At 40.8% G+C, this 25,347-nt stretch overlaps 4 protein-coding genes across 5 annotated transcripts; all 4 read left to right on the forward strand.

The window, feature by feature from the left end:
- The first annotated feature begins 328 nt into the window (after nt 1-328).
- Nucleotides 329-4,275, forward strand: LOC141592697 (UV-B-induced protein At3g17800, chloroplastic-like). The gene is made up of 4 exons (XM_074413463.1): nt 329-542; nt 636-773; nt 2,165-2,445; nt 3,268-4,275. The coding sequence occupies exons 2-4, from the start codon at nt 642-644 to the stop codon at nt 4,073-4,075; spliced, it is 1,221 nt and encodes a 406-aa protein (XP_074269564.1). The 5' UTR covers nt 329-542; nt 636-641; the 3' UTR covers nt 4,076-4,275.
- Nucleotides 4,276-4,833: 558 nt separating this feature from the next.
- LOC141590586 (uncharacterized) lies at nt 4,834-5,883 on the forward strand. Its single transcript, XM_074411162.1, has one exon. The coding sequence runs from the start codon at nt 4,834-4,836 to the stop codon at nt 5,881-5,883; it is 1,050 nt and encodes a 349-aa protein (XP_074267263.1).
- A 7,902-nt stretch (nt 5,884-13,785) lies between these two features.
- LOC141590587 (uncharacterized) lies at nt 13,786-14,874 on the forward strand. The gene has a single exon (XM_074411163.1). It carries the CDS (start codon nt 13,786-13,788, stop codon nt 14,872-14,874), a length of 1,089 nt encoding a protein of 362 aa, XP_074267264.1.
- Nucleotides 14,875-20,734: 5,860 nt separating this feature from the next.
- Nucleotides 20,735-24,891, forward strand: LOC141592698 (uncharacterized). Of its 2 annotated transcripts, XM_074413464.1 has the most exons (2): nt 20,735-22,602; nt 24,530-24,891. In XM_074413464.1, exons 1-2 carry the CDS (start codon nt 20,882-20,884, stop codon nt 24,534-24,536), a joined length of 1,728 nt encoding a protein of 575 aa, XP_074269565.1. In that variant the 5' UTR covers nt 20,735-20,881; the 3' UTR covers nt 24,537-24,891. The 2 variants fall into 2 exon arrangements, with proteins under 2 accessions (XP_074269565.1, XP_074269566.1); XM_074413465.1 differs by lacking the exon at nt 24,530-24,891 and having other exon boundaries at nt 20,755-22,606.
- Nucleotides 24,892-25,347: the final 456 nt, after the last annotated feature.

Below are 25,347 nucleotides of genomic sequence, written 5' to 3' on the forward strand. Positions count from 1 at the left end.
CGAAAATAACCCGATAAAGCATAACTCTAGTTGAACCGAAAAGACTTGAACTGATCTTTTCTCTCTTAATCATTGACCCGAAAATGCCCAACCCGGTTGACCCGAAACAGACCCGACCAACAAACCCGAAACAAATCTGAAACCCGAAATGCGCGACCCGAAGTAACCCAAAATCAAAGAGAGACCCGAACTGGCCCGATCCAAGCTGACCCGTCCTGACCCCGACACGATTGACTCGTTTACCAGGTCTAATTGTCACCTATTCACCATTACCCACTCCAAGGACATAACTGTATTTTCATGCATCTTAACACCGTATTAAAATACCGTTATTTCCCTTCAACATCTCGTATTCTCGTGCGAAATAAATCATTTGCTATTTCCACTTCATTTCCACGCAACAAAAAGAAAAAAGAAAAAGAAATAGAAAATTCCTTCGTAAATAATTAACTCAATTTGTCTTTCTTCTCTTCAACGCGTTTCATTCAATTATTTTCATTTGGGAATTAGGGTTTTCCGAATTCGATTCTTCATCTTCTCAGGTATACTGTTCAATACTCCCAATTTTTTCCATTAATTCTGTCATTTTCAAATTAGGTAAAATCTTACGAATTTGTGTGTGTTTTGGTTTTTAGATTGCGATGGAGGCCGCAGCTGTGCTTAGATTGCCAATTAGTATCGCAAGTTCGAACAAATTTGCATCAAGACCTTCAATTTCAGTTTGTAATGGTAACAATTTGGTTCGATTAAGTGCTAATTATCGCTTATCTAAGGTGTGTTTTCTTAACTTTTCTAGGTTTTTGTTTTGTTTGATTTTATTGTTATTAGATCTATGTAGTTTCACCTTTGTATATGAATGAATGAGTATGTGATTGTGATTGTGTTGAATTGATGCTTGATGAACTTCTTAAGAAGTAAGAATTTGCCATTTTTGTTTATTTCATTTTAATTCCAAGACAATGAATTCTAAGTTGTTTTAAGCTTTGTTGGGAGTGAAAAATGTAATATCCGAGGCATGTTTGTCGAAATGTCCTGTTCTAGATCGTATTTGTGAGATTTTTTGGTTGAGTTTTGGTGAGAATTTAGCGTTTTCGGAGTTTTGATGGCAAATTTTGTGTGGGGTGCTGAGGATTTTCACCGTTGTGGAAGCGTGTTTTTTAGTCTGTGATTGTCAGAGTTGTCAAATAAGTGTAAATGAATAAGAAAATTAGTCAGAAATTTAATTGGCCTTAGTGCTTAGGGAGAGATTAAGTTATCTGATGAGGAGCTGTTTTGAAGTTTCATGACGGAAAGGTTTAAAATGTTCTGTTCAATTTAATAGATGCAATATTTCCCCTTAACGTACATGAGCACAAAGTAAGTTGTTTTAGTATTAAGTTAGCTGCTGGAAATGTATCAGAAATGTTGGGTAGTTTGTTGATGAAGGGATGAACAACCATATGTTGGACTACAGAGGGAACTGATGGAGAGCTTAACTTTGAGAAAAGCTGAATGGAATTCTTTTTGTTTGAGACTTCAAAACTTTTGCACTGTCTTGTGCTGTAGGCAGCTTCTGATTGTTTGGAAGTCAGAGTGTAAGGCTATAATGTTTTTAAGCGAATTGTAGTTGGTAGTAGCTTCCATGTATGTTGGTGATCAGCTTTTTCTTTTATTTGAATTGAGGACCTGGTGGTGCGGGATTTTGCTTTTTAAGTGGTGAACAGGTGATCTTGAAATGATATCGTTGTCAGAAAGCACAATCAGTATTCTAATAATCTTCATCTGCTTCATTTAAGTGATCTACGTTGTGGACTTGTGATGTACTTTTACAATGTCTCTTGTGTGAAACTAGTGATTTTAGAACATTTATGTTGATCCATTGCATGCTGAGTAGAGTGTTATTTTTGCTAGTTAGGGATGGGTTATATGTTGTGGCCTATAGGGGTGTGCTATATCTCAGCCTACGGTTCTGAGACTTGGCTACCAGTGTCGAATGCGACTCGTGAGTCGGACATTATTAAAATTTTGTCATGAAATAGAGTATCTGGAGGGAATGGGTGGAGATTATCATATTTGACTATTTGAGTTTATTTTTGGTTTCCATATGAACTTTGAGCTGTATTTAGCTACCCTGGACTTAGGCCCATGAATCTAACTTTTTTTCTCTGTTTTTGACGATATGTAGTCGGCCTCTCCATTTCATGCAAAGTTTGGGGTTGGAAGGGTGCCTTTACGGAGCAGGAAGAGCTTCATGGTTAGGGCATCATCTTCCGAGTCTGAGGCACCAATTGCACCGCTTCAGCTGGAGTCGCCAGTTGGCCAATTCTTGTCTCAGATTTTGGCGAGCCACCCACATCTCTTACCTGCTGCCGTAGACCAGCAGCTTGAGCAGTTGCAGACTGATCTTGAAGCTGAAAAAAATAAGGAAGACCAATCTCCTTCTGGCACTGAGCTGGTGCTATACAGGTTAGTGTTTTGTTAAACTAAAATACCCAATACAACTTTCGTCATGGATTATATGGAATCAGTCTCTTCGTTTTACACTATGTTACTCAACTCGATTAAAAGTATCCTACGTGGGTAGTGTTTCCTAATGTCGTACTTGGTTGTTTTATGAAAAAGTCTCGTGTATTTGGTCTAAAATGAGGTAAGCAAGGGTCATACATATGTTGGATTCCCAAGTGTCAGACATGGATATTAGAGGTAATATTATTTAAACCAATTTAATACAGTTTTGCTTCGTGGTAAATTTACTTAAAAATGTACAAACATACCCACTAAAAGTTTGGGAGTCTCACTGTCCACCACTCAACCGGCTTTTACTTTTACTATCCTCTCCCTCTACAACAACAACAACATTACCCCAGTGCCTCAATGGCTCCCGCAAATTGCGGGGTAGGGGAGGGGGGATCGGATGTACGCAGCCTTACCCTTGTGTTAGCAACACAAATAGGCTGTTTCCGAATGACCTAAGATGAAAATTGCGTCGAGAACTGCATCGAAGGACTGCTACTTCACAAAAGAAAGAAGCACAACCACTTTAGTGAGCCATTTTGATTTATTCCATTATAATCCATAACCAAAGAGTAATGAGTCCATTGGCTCCATTTTGATTTATTCCATTACTATCCTCTCCCTCTACTTGACCTAAATACCCTCCCCTGTCCCCACTTGCCCGTTTCTTAAAGTTAATGCCATATGTAAGTTGGGTAAATCTAAATGAAAAGAGTCGGTACTTGTTTGTCATAGGATACTTCTTGGTTTCTGATGTTTCAATACTGCTATCAGGAGGATTGCAGAGCTTAAAGCCAATGAACGGAGAAAAGCATTGGAAGAAATCTTGTACACATTGGTTGTGCAGAAGTTCATGTCTGCAAATATTTCTTTAATCCCTTCCATCATTTCACCTTCAACTCATCCAAGTGGCCGTGTCGACGTATGGCCTAATGTGGATGGGAATCTAGCACAGGTTCACTCTCCTGAGGCATATGAAATGATCGAAAACCATCTTGCTCTTATTCTCGGAAACCGGTTGGAAGATTCGACTTCAATAGCACAAATCAGCAAGCTTCGAGTTGGACAAGTGTATGCTGCTTCAGTAATGTATGGTTACTTCCTCAAGCGTGTTGACCAGAGGTTTCAACTCGAGAAGGCCATGAAGGTACTTCCTGAACGGGCATCCGAGAGAGAAAATGAAGTTATTGAACAAAGTGTGGTAGAAGATGTTGGCCCACAGTCACACCCAGAGGTTTCTACATGGGCTGGTGGTGTTAGCCCAGGAGGGTTTGGGTCTGATCTAAAACCATCTCGTCTAAGAAGCTATGTGATGGGATTCGATTCTGAAACTCTTGCAAGATATGCCACAATTCGATCAAAGGAAGCGGTCACAATCATTGAGAAGCACACCGAAGCATTGTTTGGGAAACCCGAGGTAGTGCTTACACCTCAGGGTACTATTGATTCATCTAGGGATGAACTCATTAAGATCGGGTTTACCGGTTTGAAGAGGCTTGTTTTGGAGGCGGTCACATTTGGTTCCTTCCTGTGGGATGTTGAGAGCTATGTTGAAACAAGATGCCAGTTTGCACTCAGTTGAAGGACTGTGTTAGACGCGTTCTACTCGAAACTAGCTTACTAGGTAGTTATCCTGTATGCCATATTCTACCATTGTAAATATGTTTGATTTTAGATTTTTTATGTTTTCTAATACGGTCCCGTTTGCTTCTTGTTTTGCAAGCTTTTCTCGGTCCGATTACTCACATTAACTCCTTAATGGACCAGCTTTTTTTTCTTCTTTTTTATGAATCCATGTACCAACTCTATTGGTGTAGTAAAGATTTCCTTAGTAGGCGCCTGTAGGAGAAGGGGGTCTTGGTTTTCGCAATATTGGATGCTTTAACCAAGCTCTTCTTGCTAAGTCTGCTTGGAGAATTTTAAGTGTCCCGAAAAGCCTTATTAGTAAAGTTATTGGTCCCAAGATTGGTGCTCAAGATGATATTTTATTCCAGAATCGTTGGAAGGCCCCACATGCGTCGTCTTGGGCTCTTAAAAGCCTTGTATGGGGATCCGATCTTATCTACAGCAATATTGCTTGGACTATTGGCTCGTCTTCTCGTCTTAATGCTTGGAAGAGTAAATGGATAGAGGGCTTTAGTCTTCAGGATCTTTGCGGGGATTTTATTAATGCTCCTACGGATCTTACGCTCCTGGTTGGTGACCTTCATGATAATCATAGGAGATGGGATCTCTCCTCTCTCGGTTTTGATCCGGGGGAGGAAGTTTCAAAGAAAATCCTCGGAACCTATATCCCGTCTTATCCTTCGAATGACTCATTCTATTGGAAATTTTCTAAACATGGTGCTTTCACTGTCTAGTCGGGATACTACATTGCTGCAATGGCCTTATCTAATGGGCATACCTCGGTTGCTGACCGCTGCATTTTGCAAATCAAAGCTCTGGAAGTTGCCTATTTCTAGCAAACTAAAGGTGTTTTTATGGAAATTTATGGCTAATGCCCTTCCCGTGGGTTCTGAATTCCTCAAACAAAATTTGAATTGGCGTTCCTCCTGTTCTCTTTGCGATGGCTTATCTCCTTGTGTGGAATCTATTTCTCACCTCTTCAGAGATTGCAGCTTTGCAAAGGCTCTATGGTTTGGCTGCCCTTTAGGAATTAGAATCACGGGAGGGGTGGATATTGATGTTAGGGTATGGGTCATTAACTGGGTGACCTATTTTTTAAATGGCCCTGATCCTAACTCCCTCCTTTATCCCCTTATCGCTACTCTCTGGAGAATTTGGTGTTGTAGGAATGATATGGTCTTCAGGAACCGCCGCCCTTGGCCTATGGGTGCTTTCAATTCTATACTTGGTGACATTCGATGTATGAATGAGGTGGCGTGCAGTAAGGACGCTAGCCTTCCTCAAGCGCATTTGTTGGACTTATCTCCTGAATTTGAATTAGTAAAGAGTATTAGGAACTCTTTTCCCTCTTGGATTGTTGGTGGACCTGGGTGCAATAATGTTTGCACTATCAAGTGTGATGCTGCTTGGAGGGCTGATAGAAGTTCTGGCATGGAGTGGTGCTTGTTGGATGGTAATAGGACCTTAAGGAATTCTGCTCACGCTCGCTCGTTTGCCTCCTCTGCTCTGCATGCCGAAGGACACGCTGCTATCATGGCGCTAAAATGGGCCTTAAACGAAGGATATCTTCATGTTAGACTGGTTACGGATTGTCTTACCTTGGTTATGCAGGTTGCTGAAGCGGAGAAGGCGATTGCGTCTATTAATTGCATTATCCAGGATTTTAAGTCTATTGCATCTCGTTTTCACTGTTGCTCTCTTAGTTTTTGTCCTAGGGGGGTGAATAGGATAGCTCATAATCTTGCTCATGAAGCTCTTTTGTAAGCTATGCTATTTGTTTGCTGTCAAAAAAAAAAAAAAAAAAAACTCCTGCGTCGTTTCCTTGTTGATTCTGTATTCGGACTGCATTCGGTTTTCATATTTATATCCGAAACAATGAGATATGGTGATCATATTTTAGAAGATCGTGTCCTCGAGTTAGAAGAGTGAAAGAGTACATTAACAGACGCCTCAACGTCTAGAATAACTTGATCACATTTGGAGGCGGTCACATTTCGTTCCAACCCATTTGTCCAACACGGATGTTTATTGTCGGCATACTGGGCTACTGGCCATATTCCTAAACAATTTGATAACAACACATCTAAGTAAACCAAACTCGAAATAACGCATCCTCGCCTGTGCAAACCCAAATGTAGTGATGGGAGTGAGGCCGGGTTTGACTGTGCCTCGTGTCAACCCACCATGCTTTGGACCAAAACATGCCACAAACAGCCTGGTGTCGGATCAGGCTGTTTGTGATGTCAGTCCAAGCGGCCATCAGCCAATGAAATCAAACCCGAGACCAAAGAAGATAGCTCAATCCTACATGAGATTGGGCCTAACTCAATGGATTTTTGATTCCAAAACACAGAACCCAACAATACATCCAAGAGAAGATTTGTAACACCCCCTCATACCAAGGTACCTTACCAGGACTACCCTAGCATGAAAGGTTGTTACCATCTCGGTTGCCCGAGGTTAGTATATATCAAAAGCAACAGTCCGAACACATTTATTAATGTACGTAATTATAAAAGTTACATAGTCTCCAAAATCTAATAAACGAATTATCCAAATGGCAACAACTACCAAAACAATAACTAAGGCTCATGATGGTGTCATCTAATCCAGCGTGGTGACTCTCCCATGACTGCCCCAAGCTCAATAAATGTATCACTGTCACAATCGCTCACCATCCCCGAATGGATCACCGCAGTTTTACAAAACAACAACACGGGGTCGTACTACTCAATCAATATAAGACAACAAACAATACAACCGGGGTGATCATCGATCTCACGAGTAACCGACTACACACCGAAGTGTGTAGCCCCGCCAGATTACCCATCGCAACAGGTAATCCTCGCCTTGATGGGTGACCGCAGCCCATCCCCACCTAGTCCGGCTCATCAACGAGCGACTAACAATCCCCGTCCCTTAATGTGCACATCCCCTCCCGTGACGGGTTCCACGGAGGGCGAACTAGGGTGTGAAGCCACCCCGCAAGTGACCCCACCACAATCACACACACACACATCACACCTCCACAACACCACAACCGTCACAACACAACCACACCACACAGTCTCCACCACACCCATCCTCCGATGATCGCCAGATAACAACAATTATGAACATATGCAATCTCAATCAATTAACAGGACTGAGTAGGAGAAACCCTACCTTTTCGCAATCCGCTTACGCTGCAATCAACCATACAAATGCATAACAAATATCACATCGTCACCTACAACAATAATCACATAATACAATTACACATTGCACAAACCCATTTTCCCCAATTCCATATATACAGTAACCCCAAAAGAATACAAATGACAAGGGAATGAAACTTACCAACAGTAGAATAAGAGACTACACGCAAGGATCACGACGATTTGCACACACAACGAGATTAGGGGATGATTAGGGAGTGATTAGGGAGAGATCGTAGAATGATTAGGGTTGGAAGTGATGTTTTAGAAACTGACGTCGAATATAAAATAACCCTAACATTCCCTAATCAAACCGATAAAATAACATTCGCCAGACCGGATACTCGGTCGAGTAAGGCTATACTCGGCCGAGTATCATCTACTCGGTCGAGTAAGGCTATACTCCACGAATCGCTTGCCATTACCATGTCTACCAAAGCCTTATCTAGAACAAGATCAAAATTACCGTAACAACCTCTCACAAACGTGTCCCATCAACAGAATATCACTATACCATGACAACAACGAAAACATATACAACTCTATTTCATATCATACTCTACCCTCACTCCCAAACTTAACCTGGTAAAGAAAACATCAACAACAAAACAACAGTCTACATGTCTAACCGAAACTCATGAGAAACAACAGCAACAAAACAACAATATGTGCATAATTGGTCTGTACTTTCGAAACTCAAATCGTAACCACCCCGTATACTCCGCCACAACCGGTGACGGCATCGCAACACCGCCACCAACAGCCGCACCGCAGCGCGAAAATGCCCGCGTCACAACATGAAGTACCGTACCCGAATCACCACCCGAGGCACAACAACCACATCGATAAACATCACACCCACATATAATTCCCACAAACACTAACTCAGTATAACTCTCTGGACAAGAAAACTTACTCAAAATTGCTTTACTCGATCATAACACAACATATTATACGGAATAAACATACAAGAATCTCATGCATATCATCCATACCTTTTCACGGAATAAACATGTATCATCAATACACCTACGATTTTAACTATCCATGCCAGATCAATCAAATTATTACCTTTTTAACCTCATTCCATTAGATCGTCGTACCCAACATATATCACAAACATTCATATAACAACTTTATGACTATCACACCATACCGCTTCTCGTGAGGTCAGAACCTCTCACAAACATTTATACACATCCTAGACCCATAATCATATCCAACTAGTCAATCCTGATCACGTAAGTTACCACTTGATAAAAGTTACCTCTCACCCGAGCTTAACTCGTACACCCCTCATAACATATTCTCCCATTCGCATAACCATCACCCCCCGCCAAGTGTAACCATACCATTAATACTCAACTACTAACAACCGTCTCATATAACCACATTTTACTCTCTCTCTCTCTCACAACCATACATATCAATCTGGTCTCTACAAAATCAACCTCATTAGAACAACTAGCTTCCCTAAAGTAACATCATCCTCAACCACTAGTGACAATACTATGACACCAACATCCTTCATGTGACTACTCTCTTACTATCACTTCTTAATATCACAATCCGTGTTCTCTCTTTGGTTATCATCCCAAATAACAAACATCCAATCCATCAACAAAATTTACCTCAACATTAATCCCAATTCTATCTTTTATCATATCGTTACCTAACTCTCCACCAAAATCTCAGATCCTGCAAACACTCTACAAGCTCCTTATTCCCTTAATACCTCGAAACCCATGGCTAACATGTCGTCCTGCTCTCCTATATGACCATCAACTCACACCCCCTAGTGAGGCTATCGTACATTTCCATAATTTCCTACCTTCATGCTCCTTAACTCCGGTCAACGTTCTCTCAACTTATTCCATCCCTCTTTCCCCCCTTTTACTCAATAATGCCAAATAATAAGTCATCTCCTTTCTCTTTCTACCTAACTCTTTAGTCATTTGTTTATTTTCCATAGCTCCACAACCCTAATTCCATTAATTCATATCAATATCTTATCATTCTTCTTATCATTTGTCATCTCTTATCTTGCTTCACACTCACCCTTGTCACCATCAAGTCCACGCACTAACAGTTACTCTTCAACTAGTCATATCTCCCTTTCGCATCTCTAAAAACCAAAATTCACTCCATACCGTTTGTCCAAAGAATTACACACTAGGCTCACCCCTTGATATTCCCACTTCCCAAACTTTGCCACTATCTACAAATCCACATCGCGATATAACTTCCTTTAAGCTCACTATACACCTCTCTTTCCTATCTTCTTACAACAACCTTCCATTACATATATCCTTAAGCAACTCTATCCTAACTGTCTTCCTCCATAAATCCTTACACATCCAAATATGCCACCATTAGTATCCCTTATCTCAATCTTCCATTCTCATGCTTCTTTACACTTACATCACCCTTGCCCATATACACTTACTTTTATACTACTCAACACACGACTATATCACTCATCATATCTCACAAAACATGCTCTTTACCTCGATTAGCTCATCATTCTTCCCTTTTCTTTTTCCACTATCCTTCACAACCATATTAACACATGTCTTCCTTACCCAACACATGTCCCTCATAAGCCATCATTCTCCATGTCATAACTTCCGGTAACTTACGTATCAAGACCGTCTCACATATAAAAGAATGCGTTAAGACTCAAAACATACATGTGTATATACCCTACGACTCAAAACAATGTAAAAACATAGCCACCGGCTCAAAACAAAAGTAAGAACATAGCCACCGACTCAAAGTGGCCGCCCAAAGAGGTACTCGGTCGAGTACGTAACATACTAGGTCGAGTACAAGGTACTCGGTCGAGTAACTATATTACTCGGTCGGGTTTTCGACTCCAGAAGCAAACTCAATTGTCGCAGAAGGATTACTCGGTCGAGTATTGGAAATACTCGGCCGAGTAGACCTTACTCGGTCGAGTATGAGACTACTCGGCCGAGTTCACGACTCCAGACGCTAAACAGTATTATCACAGAGATATTACTCGGCCGAATATGGAATACTCGGTCGAGTATAAAAGATACTCGGCCGAGTAGGGACTACTCGGTCGAGTATCTCGCAGATTCAAAGACCGTCCAGTTTTCGTAAAACAGTCATATCTCACTCGTTACTTGGTCATTCTGGGCGTGTGACCTATCGTTAGAATCTTAAGAGGACAAGCTATCACCTCAACTTGGAATCACAGCAATATAATTTCTATAACTCGACTTATGACAGTTTTAAGACAACCCTTCCGTAATCGGTTTTCATACAAATCAAATTTTCTCAACCAAAACAATTTGAACATGCATATATAAGGCAATGACAACAACAAGATATTTCAATAAACTAGTACATAATTGAACTCTTATCATACCCACATGCAAATTTAAACACAACATTCATATATATATATAGACACATGCCCTTAATCACATGCTACTACCAACAAACCAAACATTAACATCATCATGATCATATAAACACATCCTACCTCACATTACATATACTCCAATTATTTCACATTCGTTAACACAATTAAACAAGATTTTCCATCTATATATGACACTCCACACCCCGTTTCAAAAGCCAAGCAGTAACCACATAACATGCTTCAGGTTCTGTCACACGCAACTACGCACTTCCTTTTTCATATACCACCATGGTCAGATCCTTTCATTTCATCCAACAACTATACAAGGCTCAAGTTACAAGTATTACACACACATGACTCAACATACAAAATTTTCCCCCCATGTGACCGGCTTGAGATTATAAGGGCCTTAGTGCGACTTCGGGACGTCTCCCAAGTCTTTGCGGTAGCTCCAAACAACTCTCTCCGGGTTCATTTTATTTAGACTCCCTAAGTTCATTAGGTTCATTTGTTTAGGTGCCGGAATCTTCGGCTCTGATACCACTTTGTAACACCCCCTCATACCAAGGTACCTTACCAGGACTACCCTAGCATGAAAGGTTGTTACCATCTCGGTTGCCCGAGGTTAGTATATATCAAAAGCAACAGTCCGAACACATTTATTAATGTACGTAATTATAAAAGTTACATAGTCTCCAAAATCTAATAAACGAATTATCCAAATGGCAACAACTACCAAAACAATAACTAAGGCTCATGATGGTGTCATCTAATCCAGCGTGGTGACTCTCCCATGACTGCCCCAAGCTCAATAAATGTATCACCTGTCACAATCTGCTCACCATCCCCGAATGGATCACCGCAGGTTTTACAAAACAACAACACGGGGTCAGTACTACTCAATCAATATAAGACAACAAACAATACAACCAGTTGATCATCGATCTCACAGAGTAACCGACTACACACCGAAGTGTGTAGCCCTGCCAGATTACCCATCGCAACAGGTAATCCTCGCCGCCAGTGGGTGACCGCAGCCCATCCCCACCTAGTCCAGCTCATCAACGAGCGACTAACAATCCCTGTCCCTTAATGTGCACATCCCCTCCCGTGACGGGTTCCACGGAGGGCGAACTAGGGTGTGAAGCCACTCCCGCAAGTGACCCCACCACAATCACACACACACACAGCATCACAGCTGTCACAACACCACAACCGTCACAACACAACCACACCACACAGTCTCCACCACACCCATCCTCCGATGATCAGCAGATAACAACAATTATGAACATATGCAATCTCAATCAATTAACAGTACTGAGTAGGAGAAACCCTACCTTTTCGCAATCCGCTTACGCTGCAATCAACCATACAAATGCATAACAAATATCACATCGTCACCTACAACAATAATCACATAATACAATTACACATTGCACAAACCCATTTTCCCCAATTCCATATATACAGTAACCCCAAAAGAATACAAATGACAAGGGAATGAAACTTACCAACAGTAGAATAAGAGACTACACGCAAGGATCACGACGATTTGCACACACAACGAGATTAGGGGATGATTAGGGAGTGATTAGGGAGAGATCGTAGAATGATTAGGGTTGGAAGTGATGTTTTAGAAACTGACGTCGAATATAAAATAACCCTAACATTCCCTAATCAAACCGATAAAATAACATTCGCCAGACCGGATACTCGGTCGAGTAAGGCTATACTCGGCCGAGTATCATCTACTCGGTCGAGTATTCTCCATACTCGGCCGAGTATTACTCGGCAGAACCAAAACAGACTCCACAATTAACACTACTCGGCCGAGTAGGCTCTACTCGGTCGAGTATACAACATAACAAAATCCGTAGTGTTACAAGATTAGCCTTGTACAAGTCCATTGCATCATTTTCTGCAAGTAATGGAAGGGGGTACTGAGATCGCAATCCAAGGCATCGGAAAAAGTTCATCCTAACGAATGTAATAATAACGGTAATAATGAGAATGATGAAAACAAACAGCCTGGTGTCGGGTCAGGTTGTTTGAGCAATATGGTGAAATTGTGTCGGGAGATAGAGACAGAAACCAGGAATTGGTTCATGGAATTCATAGAAAAGGTGCTTGAGACAGGGATGAAAAAGTCGAAAGTGATACGAGTTGGATACGGGTCAATGGAGGAGCGGATTCAATGCATGTCGGAGATCAGTTCAAGGCATTCCCGATGATTATTTGGGGGACGGTGGAAGGAATCTCGGGAATGATTAAATGCATCTCGAGCTTTCATTGAAGACGTGAGCCTTACTTGAACACGTTCCATATGAGTATGGTAAGCCTGGGCATGGGCATAGCGGTATCAAACAGTTCCATTCGTTGAATTGAATTCATTGAATTAAGAAAAGCCCATCTACAACTTATTACTTTTGTTTTTATAATTTTGTAATGTTGGAATAAGCTGAAAGTTTGAGCCTTATTAGGAAGTTTCTTAGCCTAGTAATTGCATCAATTAGGAGGTTTAAATGCTATTTAGTAGGGGGTTTAAATTGCCTAATAAGTATGGCAATTATTTAGACCTTTGAGATGCTCTTTTCAGTTTTTATAGGATTTGTAAGGCTATTTAAAGGCCATTTTCAGTTTATCATTGTTACGATTGATTTTAAGAAAAATAAAAGTTGTTTGCTTTGTTTGGTATTTGCTGTGTGCAATTACTGAGTCGGATTGATGCGTTCGATCCAAAACTAGTGATTAATTAGGACGCGTTTTGATAAACGGTATTACGGAATAATATCGAGAACTTTGGGATATTATTACGTCTCATGTGTATCATATGTATCTTAACCATTTATGGTTATATTGTATTTAGTTCCTTTTATATAGGCTAAGCTTTAGGGAAGTAAATATTGTATTCATGCCTATATAATCGTATCCTCTGTACCAGTTTCATTATCAATAAAATTCTATTCAATTTTTCCTCAATTCTATCCCTTCTTCCTTTCAGTCATTCGTTTAACATGGCATCTGAGCAGGTTTAATCCTGGTTTCTTTTTTTCTTTCACCACGAAGATCATTACGATGACAAAGGAAGACGGAATTCCCATTAAATCTGATAAAAAATATGAGTCCATACCCCCTTCTTCACCATTATACCTTCATCCAAGTGAAAGCCCCAATCTTTCTCTATCCCAAATTATTTTCGATGGGAATAATTATGCCTTGTGGGCGGATGCTATTAGGAACGGTCTCGATGCTAAAAACAAACTGAATTTCATCGAGGGTACCGTCAAGAAACCGGTGATTTTGGAAGGCGAGGAAGAGACCCTTGAGGCTGTTGCTTGGCGGCAGTGTAACGCAATGGTCAAAGCATGGTTACGTAATGCCATTGATCCCAAGCTTCATCCTAGCATAGCTTTTTCGGGAACCGTAGTGGAGATATGGAAGGAGTTACGTGACAGGTATGCAACCGGTAATGCACCAAGAGTCCACCAACTCAAAAACGATCTCAACGAATGCAAGCAAAAGAAGAATCAGTCGGTGGTTGAGTATTATACTCAATTGAAGAGCATTTGGGACGAATTGGCAAATTACAGTGCCGTTCCTCAATGCACTTGTGGTGCGTCGGCTGCAATAATTAAAGAGAAAGAAGAAGAGAAAGTCCATCAATTTTTGATGGGTCTCGACAATAATCTTTATGGCCATGTTCGTTCCAATTTATTAATGGAAGACGAGGTTGCCTCTTTGAGTCGAGTCTATGCTATTGTCTTGCGTGAAGAACGTCACCGCGCTATTACCAAAGAAAAGGAGGAGTTGGCCGAAGCAGCCATGGCCGTGAGACTTACAGGAAGTGTGAACAATAGCGATGGTGAATCTGCCAAAGATGGTGAGAACACAAAAGTGATACGATGTACCTATTGTAATAAATTGTGGCACACGGAAGACAATTGCTGGGAAAAGCTACGCATCAAAGGCAGAGGAAGAGGCCGTGGAAGACATGGAAGCCGTGGTAGAGGTGGTAGAGGCCGTGGTGGTTTCAACCAACAGGCACATGCCGCTGCTGTGAAAGAAGGAGAGTCCCAAAGTCAAGCTTTTACTGCTGATGAGATGATACAATTACGTAGTCTGTTGAATAATAAGGCCGAAAAACGATCAGTCAAACATGTATGAAAAATGACAAATATTGTCGTTGGTTACTTGATAGCGGATGTTCGCATCACATGACAGGTAGACGGGAATTGCTAGATGATATTTGGCAAGGAAAGGTCTCCACGGTCAGCCTACCCGATGGGTCAAAAATCGTGACGCAAGAACATGGACGAGTAACATTAAATGACAATTTTACACTTAAAGACGTGCTTTATGTTCCGTCACTAACCTGTGATTTAATTTCTATACAACAATTAATTACCGAGAATAATTGTGTCGTGACGTTTTATAATGATCATTGTATAATACAGGACCAATCTACGAGGATGAAGATTGGGAGGGGTGAGCACTGATGACGGAGTTTATTATTTCAAGGTTGAGCAACAAAGATATGGTGGCGAAGGCGAGTACAAGCATCGATTCACGCTTATGGCACGCAAGGCTCGGACATCCGTCTAGCAGTATTTTACCTCTTTTTTCTGACTTAGTTGGTTTTACGTTGTCTTGGGATTCAAATAATATTTGTGACCCGTGTTATCGGGCCAAACAAACTCGTTCGGTTTTTAAGTCAAATTATAAGAGAAGTAAGGATTTGTTTGCTTTAATTCATTGCGACATTTGGGGGCCGTATCATACTAAAAGTTTGTCGGGAGCACATTATTTCCTTACTATTGTTGATGACCGAAGTAGACATGTTTGGGTTCGATTAATGCGGGATAGGGGAGAAGTGAGTCAACTCATGATTAATTTCTGTAAAATGGCTAAGACACAATTTGGAAAAGAGGTAAAAGTGGTGCAAAGCGATAATGGCACGGAATTTTTGTCAAACACTATGAAAGAATTTTACAATGAACACGGTATGTTGTTTCAGACTAGCCAAGTTGATACCCCACAACAAAATGGACGGGTAGAGCGACGACATAGATACATATTAGAAAGAGCGAGAGCCCTCCGTTTCCAAGGTGACTTACCCATTGATTTTTGGGGGGAATGTGTCCTAACCGCTGCGTATCTAATAAATAGGACACCAACTCGTCTACTTGACGGGCTAACTCCCTATGAGGTTTTATACGGTACACGACCTGTTTTGGACAATGTTCGGGTTTTCGGGTGTGTTCGTTATGCGCATAATAAAGATAAACCCAAAGATAAGTTTAGTGAAAGAGGAAAAAGGTGCATTTTTGTTGGCTATTCTAGTAACAAGAAAGGGTGGAAAGTTTACGATTTAAATAAGAAATGTATTTTCGAGTCAAGAGACGTAATTTTCCATGAGAACGTTTTTCATTATGCAAATGTTGAGTGCACCCATCAGAATATAATTAAACCACTTAATCCACCTGCCACTACGCCTTTTGTGGATGAGTGTCATACTCCACATGAAAAGGACAAGAACGGATTGGATGAAGTACAGGGAGACATTTTGCATGTTCCTGGAACAAAGCAAATAGACCAGGAAGAAGTGGATGAAGGTCTCGATAATGAGGCAGTAAACATACCCCTTTCAGATAATGTTGAGCAGTCGGTTACGGGGGAGAGTGTCATTGATACAGAAGCAGTAGGAAGAGGTGCCCGTCAGAAGTTTGACCCTTTTTGGAAGAAAGATTATGTGTGCAAATCAGCTCAGCTCATACACTCCACTGTCACTGCTCACTCGCTTCAATCGTCATCCAAGAAGAAAGGTACTCGTTATCCTTTGATTAATTACGTTACCACCGATTGTTTTTCTGGTAATTACAGGACTTTTTTGGCCAAAGTGGATGCAATTCGTGAGCCACGAAATTACAACGAGGCTTCGAAAATCAAGGAATGGCAAGACGCAATGGCAAGAGAGTTCGATGCTCTTGAAATGAATGGGACTTGGAAAATTGTGGATCTTCCCAAAAATAAAAAACCCATTGGGTGCCGATGGGTATACAAAGTGAAGTATAAAGCGGATGGTACAATTGAAAGATACAAAGCGAGATTGGTCGCCCAAGGCTATACCCAAGTTGAGGGAGTAGACTACCATGAAACCTTTGCTCCTGTTGCGAAAATGACGAGTGTTCGCTGTTTGCTCGCTGTGGCTATTTCAAAGGGATGGTCCATTACCCAATTAGACGTTAATAATGCCTTTCTTCACGACGATTTAGATGAGGAAGTCTACATGCGAATGCCGCCTGGCTTCGAAAGGGGAGGCTCGACCAAAGTTTGTAAATTAATGAAATCTTTGTACGGGCTAAAGCAGGCTTCGCGCAATTGGTTTGCTAAATTGACGGATTCATTAACAAGGTATGGGTTTGTTCAATCTATGGCCGACTACTCGCTATTCACTTACAATAAAAATGGAATTTTTATGGGAATTTTGGTCTATGTTGATGATATGATCATTGTAAGTGATAGCGATGTCGCAAGTAGCCGTCTCAAATTATTTCTTGATCGTAGTTTTGGTATAAAAGACCTCGGGAGGCTCAAATATTTCTTGGGGATCGAGGTTGCAACCGGTTCCAAAGGGCTTTTCCTTAGTCAACGAAAATATGCCTTAGAAATTGTGCAAGAAGCAGGATTGGAGGGTGCAAAACCAATTGATGTTCCTATCCAACCCAATCATCAATTAGCTTTGGCTGATGGAGACTTGTTACACGACCCCATTAAATATCGACGACTTGTTGGACGACTCATTTATTTGACCATAACAAGACCCGACTTAGTCTACGTTGTCCATATTTTGTCGCAATTTGTACATGCCCCGAGGAAGGAACATTGGGATGCAGTGTTAAGGGCCATTCGATATATAAAGGGAAGTCCGGGCAAAGGAATTGTGATAGAGCGAGATTCAGATTTATTGTTACGAGGCTACTCGGATTCAGATTACGCTAGATGTCCTTTGACACGGAAGTCCTTAACTGGGTACTTTGTAATGTTGGGCAAATCACCAATCTCTTGGAAAGCAAGAAAGCAGACAACCGTTGCGAAATCTAGCGCAGAAGCGGAATATCGTGCATTGGGTGCAGTGACCAGTGAAGTAATTTGGCTCAAGTCCTTTCTCCAATCACTCGGTATTGAACATGATTCGCCCATCGAAGTGTTTTGTGATAATACGGCTGCATTGAGTATTGCTAAAAATCCGGTTTTTCACGATCGTACGAAGCACATTGAGGTGGATTGTCATTTTATACGACATCATATTTTGAATAAGACAATCTCGACATCTTATATACGAAGTAAAGACCAAGTGGCAGACATTTTTACAAAGGCATTGGGAGGTGAAGCTTTCCGTTTTCTTCGATCCAAGTTGGGCATTAGCTCACCAAGTGCGCCAACTTGAGGGGGAGTGATAAACGGTATTACGGAATAATATCGAGAACTTTGGGATATTATTACGTCTCATGTGTATCATATGTATCTTAACCATTTATGGTTATATTGTATTTAGTTCCTTTTATATAGGCTAAGCTTTAGGGAAGTAAATATTGTATTCATGCCTATATAATCGTATCCTCTGTACCAGTTTCATTATCAATAAAATTCTATTCAATTTTTCCTCAATTCTATCCCTTCTTCCTTTCAGTCATTCGTTTAACACGTTTCCTAATTGTTACTCGATTGGAACCAATAGTTCTTGGTTAGCCAATCTCGTTCATCAAGTTATAGGTCTAACTTGGTGTCTGCTTATCCCTTTTACTGTTTTTGGTATTTACAAATCAAACAAAAAAACACATAAAAATCTCCAAATCCGTTAATTAAACCCAGAATCGTTAAACGCAACAGGTTCATCGATTGTTCAACTGCATTCGATCTGTTCATTTCCTGCGAATCTATTTCTGTTGAGATTTATTTCGCATCAGAAAGACAAAGCAGATGTTGATGTTCGGAAAGTGCCGAAAAGTCTTATCCTTAAGGTCATGAATTGGGTTCAAGTCGAGCAAAGTGATTCTAGTAAACGACCAGTTCATCCTAAGGCCCCGCATATTGGAAGGAAATTGAGAATTAAAGTGAAGAACCCTTGATTTATTTAGTAGATTATTATTGTTTTTATTCATTAGGATGATTGTTAGGATAAGTTTGTATGATCAAAGTCGTGAGTCGACTATATTAATTTTAAGTGAAGGTTTATTTGTGTATCAATTCAGAAACAGTTTACGTGGGTTGTATCATCTCAATAACAATTTGGATTGGTTATTGTTGGAAATATAGGTCACTGTAGGGGCGAAGATATATTGAGAGAATATATGTTGTGTCGTGGTATGTAGGCCACTGAATGAGAAACGAAATCGCCCCGACTACGGTACAAATCGATATAGGCGTCGTCCCCCAAGGTCACACAACACTCCTAAAAGTTGTGTACTCAACTATTAGGAGTTGGAATTCATATGGTATGCTCAAAATTATCATAGAGAAGGTAGTAAAGATATATGAAGATGTGTATGTCAAATACTACAACATTCTCATATTTATAGTGGTAGAAATGGACATCATAACCAGGGGCGTCTTTGGGCCTGTGCGGGCCGCGCGGCTGCACAGGGCCCCAAAATATTTAGCCCAGAAAACCAAAGTAAAATAAGGATAAATAAACTTTGGGCCTTTAAAAACTTATTGAAAGCTAGTGTCTTGGTGGTTAGTAAGTAGATTTTTAAACACAACACTCAAGTTCAAAACCAAATACCAACATTTATGTCTTTTTTTTTCATTGTTTTTATAAAATAGTTTCGTAAAATGTTATATAGGGCCCCATCTTTAGATTTTGTACAGGGGCCCCGAAAACTTCGAGACGGCCCTGATCATAACCACAAAGTTAATGGCATAACCAATACCCATAAACATGGGTCAAACATGATGTTAGTGGCTATAAACATGCAAGTAGTGGAGAGAGTGTAGAGATTCTCTTACGAGGCAATAGAAGGCTTCTCTACAATGTAATTTATCTAGACGACAGTGCTAGCCTTTGCATTACTTCCAACAGTTATGAGTGGAGATTTATTTGTGAATCAGCTCAATTACAATTTACGCGGCTTGGAGGTGTTTGGTTTATACTCCACGGCTTGAGATCAATTCACAACAGTGATTTTACATTCTTACGGCTATCAAGAGACTGAAATCGAATGCATTTTTTTCGGGATATTTCTCAATCCAGTTACACTACCACTTGAAATCATGCTTATATTCCAGAATCGAATCAAAACCATCTTTTTTCTAGTTTGACAAGCATTTTTTACATTGAATATTGTACGACATAGCTTACGCTTTACCGTCATTGTGATTGCCAGCTAGTCTTGCTTGTGACCTAGGTATCACGGACACTCCTCCTTACTAGCCATCCCGTGTCCGACACCCGGACACCCGACACTCGTTGGACACATGCCTAAATATGTTATAATTTAGACGAGGAATAAATTGTCAAAAGAGATTCATTAGAAGATTGGTTTGGGTGGGAAATGAGAAATAGTTATAGTTAAAGGTCAAATTTTACCTTCAATTACCTAAATTTAGTATCAAATACATACAAAAATAAAGTCATACGTTATTTATAACCATAAAATATGTTTTTTTATTAAATTTAAATAGCGTGTCCCGTGTCCTAAATTTCATGGGATGCCGTATCACGTGTCCGTGTCGTGTCCGTGTCCGTTTTGGTGCAACTGAAGCTTGTGATGATTAATAACTCGTCGCGAGCATGCGACCTCTCACAAAAAGGAGAGGGGAGACAGTGTGCAAGACTTCATCAAGCTTCTTCACTCATCTCTCAATGAACATTTTGTGAGAGGAAACGGTATCCGTCACAAGCTTGTGACGGATATCGCCCGTCTTCAATGAGATTTTGTGATTGCTTAATTTGAGTTGAACTAAATATTTGAGTTCAATTTTCTTAAAATTATCGGCTATATACTCGCAAAACATTAATATCATTGTCCTATAAGATTTAGGAAATACGAAAGTTGTACTCCATAAATCTCCGGTTCTCCCCTCTCTTGCATCCTCCTTCCTTTTCCCCCCAAATCAATCAAAATCAAAATTAGGGTTTATCATCAACTCTCCAAATCAATCAAACTCCATGGATTTACTCCAATCCTACTCCCCAACCTCCAACTCCGATTCCGATTCCGACTCGGAAACCCAAATAATCAAACTCCCAACCAAATCCGCCGCCCCAAAAGTCGACGACACCGCCCTCTCTCTAATCTCCTCCGACCCAACATCCTCATCCGGATCCCTAACCAAACCACTCGACCCGACCCAACATGTGGTCACCTACAACCCAACCTACGACCAACTATGGGCCCCAATCTACGGTCCAGCCCACCCGTTTGCAAAAGACGGGTTAGCCCAAGGTCTCCGTAATCATAAACTCGGTTCCGTCGAAGACGCTTCAATCGCTTCGTTTCATTTCGATGAACAATACAATACTTTTCAGTCTCTCGGTTACGCCGCCGACCCTTCCGCTACTCACTTCGTCGGCGATCTTAATTCACTTGAAACAAACCGCGGCGTCACCGTGTTCAATATCCCGCAATCGGAACACAAGCGACGCCGCGTATTAAATAAGAGAGAAATCGATGAAGATGATGCAATTGAAAATGATGATGATAAGGATAATCCTGCTACCGACACGTGGCTGTCGAGGAACCGGAAGAGTCCGTGGGCGGGGAAGAAGGGTAATGTGGGTCAGGAGGAGTTGACGGAAGAGCAGAAGAAGTATGCGGAAGAACATGCGAAGAAGAAAGCTGAGGAAAGAGGGGAAAAAGTCGAAAAAGGCGAGATTTTCGAGGAAAAGAGTATGTTTCATGGGAAAGAAGAGAGGGATTATCAAGGAAGGTCATGGATTACACCGCCTAAAGATAAGAAAGCGGATGTTGAACATTGTTATATTCCGAAACGATTGGAGCATACTTGGAGTGGACATACTAAGGGTGTGAGCGCGATTCGATTTTTTCCGAAATTTGGGCATTTGATTTTGTCAGCTGGGATGGATACTAAGGTGAAAATCTGGGATGTGTATAATTCTAGGAAATGTATGAGGACGTATATGGGACATTCAAAGGCGGTACGAGATATTTGTTTTACTAATGATGGTAGTAAGTTTTTGAGTGCAGGGTATGATAAGAATATAAAGTATTGGGATACTGAAACAGGGAAGGTGATATCGAGTTTTTCGACAGGGAAGATTCCGTATGTTGTGAAATTAAACCCAGATGATGATAAACAGAATGTTTTGTTAGCGGGGATGAGTGATAAGAAAATTGTACAATGGGATATGAATAGTGGGGAGATTACTCAAGAGTATGATCAGCATTTAGGTGCAGTGAATACTATTACTTTTGTTGATGATAATCGTCGTTTTGTAACGTCTAGTGATGATAAGAGTCTTAGGGTTTGGGAATTTGGGATACCTGTTGTTATTAAGTATATTAGTGAGCCTCATATGCATTCAATGCCGTCTATTGCAGTGCACCCTAATAGTAATTGGTTAGCTGCTCAGAGTTTGGATAATCAGATTTTGATATATAGTACTAGGGAGAGGTTTCAGCTTAATAAGAAGAAGAGGTTTGCTGGACATATCGCGGCTGGGTATGCTTGTCAGGTTAATTTTTCACCTGATGGACGGTTTGTTATGTCGGGAGACGGTGAGGGGAAAATGTGGTATTGGAATTGGAAGACATGTAAGGTTTTTAGGTCTATGAAGTGTCATGAGGGTGTTTGCATTGGATGTGAGTGGCATCCATTGGAAACTAGCAAGGTCGCGACTTGTGGTTGGGACGGTTTAATCAAGTTTTGGTGAGTGGCTTATATATTCACTTGTTTGGTTAATATGTTTGTGTTTGTTTACTCTTGTTACTTTACATGAAATTTATTGATTGCCGAGTATTTTTTTGCTAGTATGACGCGTAGTTGGTAATTTGGTATCGATATATAGTTCATGATGATGTTGCTTTTCCATGTTAGTCCCCGTCCATTCTTGCCTAGGTTTAGGTGGTATGCAGTGGGTAGCTTAAGATTTGTAGTTATGAAGTGGTGTTTGTCGTGCTAGGCTGATTGATGCTCGATTTTTGTGTTTTACAGCTGAAATAAGTTGGGAACTGGGAAGTGGGAAATTGATGCAATTAGAATTAGTAGTATCACACTACTATCACCCTGTATGTGAATGTATTTGATGGTCCCTTTGTTACGGATGTGGATACTGGATAGTCTATAATGGTTGTATCTGGTCTCGCTGAGTCCTAACTGTCCCTTGTGGATTCATACCACTTTTCACAGTTCACACCACCACACCTTCCCCTAAACTCTTGACAATAGCTTTCCCACCGCCACTCACCTTCGTAACCACCTCACCCTACGACATGACCGACGACCACCAAGGCACCAACCTGATGACACCTTACAATGTCGATTTTCTCCCTTAACCACCATGACGTCATCCTTCACTTTTAAAGTCCAATCCCCAGTTCCCCACCCATAAAACCCCTAGATCTAGGGTTTCTAGGATTTTTGTGGGTGGGGAACGGGATTTCTTGGGTGGTGGGGATTGGGTTTTCGAGGACAGGGGGCTTTTTTGAGTCGTTGAGGGGTGGTTTTCAGGTGGATGGGAATATTTCGGGTAGATTGTGCCGTTGTGGCGGTTTTGAGGGTGGGTAAGTATTTCAGGTGGGGCCATGGAGGAGAGAGTTGAGCAGATCGGCGTTGGAGAGTAAATATCGCTGGCGATATAGAGGCGCTGCCGCACTGGTAATGGTGGTAAGGGCGGCCGACAGAGCGATGAGGAAGGTGCAGTGGGTCATGGGTGATGGGTTTGTGGGGTGGGGAGGAGATGGACTGGTGTGTGGCTGTGGAGTGAAGTGACAAGGTGAGTAAAGACGAGGATAGAAGTTTCAAACTACACACATTGTTGACTTTTCTTAAAAATGGACCAAAGTCAACTTGCTGTGAATTGAGTGAATGGGAGGGAGTAGGTTTTTATTAGGATTTTTTTTTTTTTTTTTTTTTTTTTTTTTTTTTTTTTGAGGTAAGGCAGAAGCCTGCCTTTGTGGTAATTGAATCACATTGTTGTATTTAAATTTTGCTTTTCATTTGCAGTGCTGTTGATGCGCCTTCTCAGTTACTTTATAGGAAGTGCCTAGAATTTTATTCTTCCCGTGTAGTTAGTTAAGTAGTTAGATTAACTGGCTTGTTATCTTTCTCCGCGACTAAAAGTTTCATGTAGTGTCATTTTTCCGTGTTTAAAACTTGCTTATAGTGAATAAGTGATGCCTTACAATGACGCATAGAACATCATATTAATACATAACTATTTTGATCCTTGGTTTCCTGTTTGTGGATTAGTTTCTTCATTTTGGCATTCTATAAAGTTGTCTGCTTAACTGATGTATTTCGTATGTCTACAAGTTTTCGGGATCCGATCAGGCTGATGACCTCTTATGTGCGACTTCTGTTGTACAGAAGTCCTGTTTGACATTAGTGTTTAAATTAACATAGTTAGACCCTTCATGTCGTGTATTATACATTTTTGAGGACAAGAGGTTCTTGTGGTATTGTTATTACTCAAGACCCCGAGTCGATTTTAGATAAGGCGTCTTCCTTTGGTGGAAGGGGTTTAACTGAGACCTGAGATTTGATGACCTTTTCATGCCCAGCGATGCCGAATTTGTGAAAAAAAATTTAATCGTCTTTTGTGAAACTACTAATCTTTGTCATCTACATTATTCAGGGACTAGAGACTGTAAAAGCTTGAAGGGAATGACTTCTGAGTTCTGATCGATGATTGTCCGCTTCTCACGTCAACCAAGACTTGTAAAATCAGCCAAGCGTAGATGGTTCGTGTATTGAGCTATACAACATGAGAAGATTAGCATATTAAGTTTGCAAAACACTATTGTGGTGTAAATTTAAGCAGAATGTTGACAGTTTACTTCAAGTTTTTGACAGTTTTGTATTCTTCTAGTGTTTTACTGTAGTTCGCAGTATACAGTTGTTCAGATAAAAATGCTTGTGCTGTTCTGTACTTGTGTTAGTTCTGTAGCTTGACAAAACATTACAATAGCTGTTCGATAAACTTGCCTGTTTTTCTCATGCTGCTGCTGCTTCTAATCACTTGCATGTGGAATGAGTCTTCCTCACCGACAATGCCATAATTAATGTTGGATCATTCCCAATTGCTTGGTTTTACAAAGATGAGAAGTTATTGAAAAACGCCAAAAAGAAAATTTTCCTTCTTTTTAGTATTCAACGCTTTATGAGTTGCCCTATTCGATTTCAGCCTTCAATTTGGGCTGTTCGGGAGGTTGTACTGGGTCATTTTTCTTTTATCTCGGTTTTTCTTCGTTTCCGGGGTTGCTAGTTACTGGTTTATCGTATACCGACACCCTTAAATGTCCTCTGTTGCTCCTCAAAATTTGTGTGGCCGCGTTATCTGACCCCAAGAACCGTCTACATGATTTACAGAAATTTTGTTCTGTGACTCTAAAATCCGAAAATCGTGTATACACTTCAATTTGAGCTGTTCAGGAGGTCGTAGCGGGTCGCGTT

This window comes from Silene latifolia, chromosome 7 (genome assembly GCF_048544455.1).
Source record: "Silene latifolia isolate original U9 population chromosome 7, ASM4854445v1, whole genome shotgun sequence".
Classification (NCBI taxonomy): Eukaryota; Viridiplantae; Streptophyta; class Magnoliopsida; order Caryophyllales; family Caryophyllaceae; genus Silene; species Silene latifolia.

What these genes read in the sequence shown, in the direction of transcription:
- LOC141592698 (XM_074413464.1), top strand. Translation starts at nt 20,882, where the DNA reads ATGGATTTACTCCAATCCTACTCCCCAACCTCCAACTCCGATTCCGAT.
- LOC141592697 (XM_074413463.1), top strand. Translation starts at nt 642, where the DNA reads ATGGAGGCCGCAGCTGTGCTTAGATTGCCAATTAGTATCGCAAGTTCG. An exon ending in CTAATTATCGCTTATCTAAG is followed by an intron (nt 774 to 2,164) that starts GTGTGTTTTCTT and finishes GACGATATGTAG; the next exon opens with TCGGCCTCTCCATTTCATGC. An exon ending in ACTGAGCTGGTGCTATACAG is followed by an intron (nt 2,446 to 3,267) that starts GTTAGTGTTTTG and finishes TACTGCTATCAG; the next exon opens with GAGGATTGCAGAGCTTAAAG.
- LOC141590587 (XM_074411163.1), top strand. Translation starts at nt 13,786, where the DNA reads ATGACAAAGGAAGACGGAATTCCCATTAAATCTGATAAAAAATATGAG.
- LOC141590586 (XM_074411162.1), top strand. Translation starts at nt 4,834, where the DNA reads ATGGTGCTTTCACTGTCTAGTCGGGATACTACATTGCTGCAATGGCCT.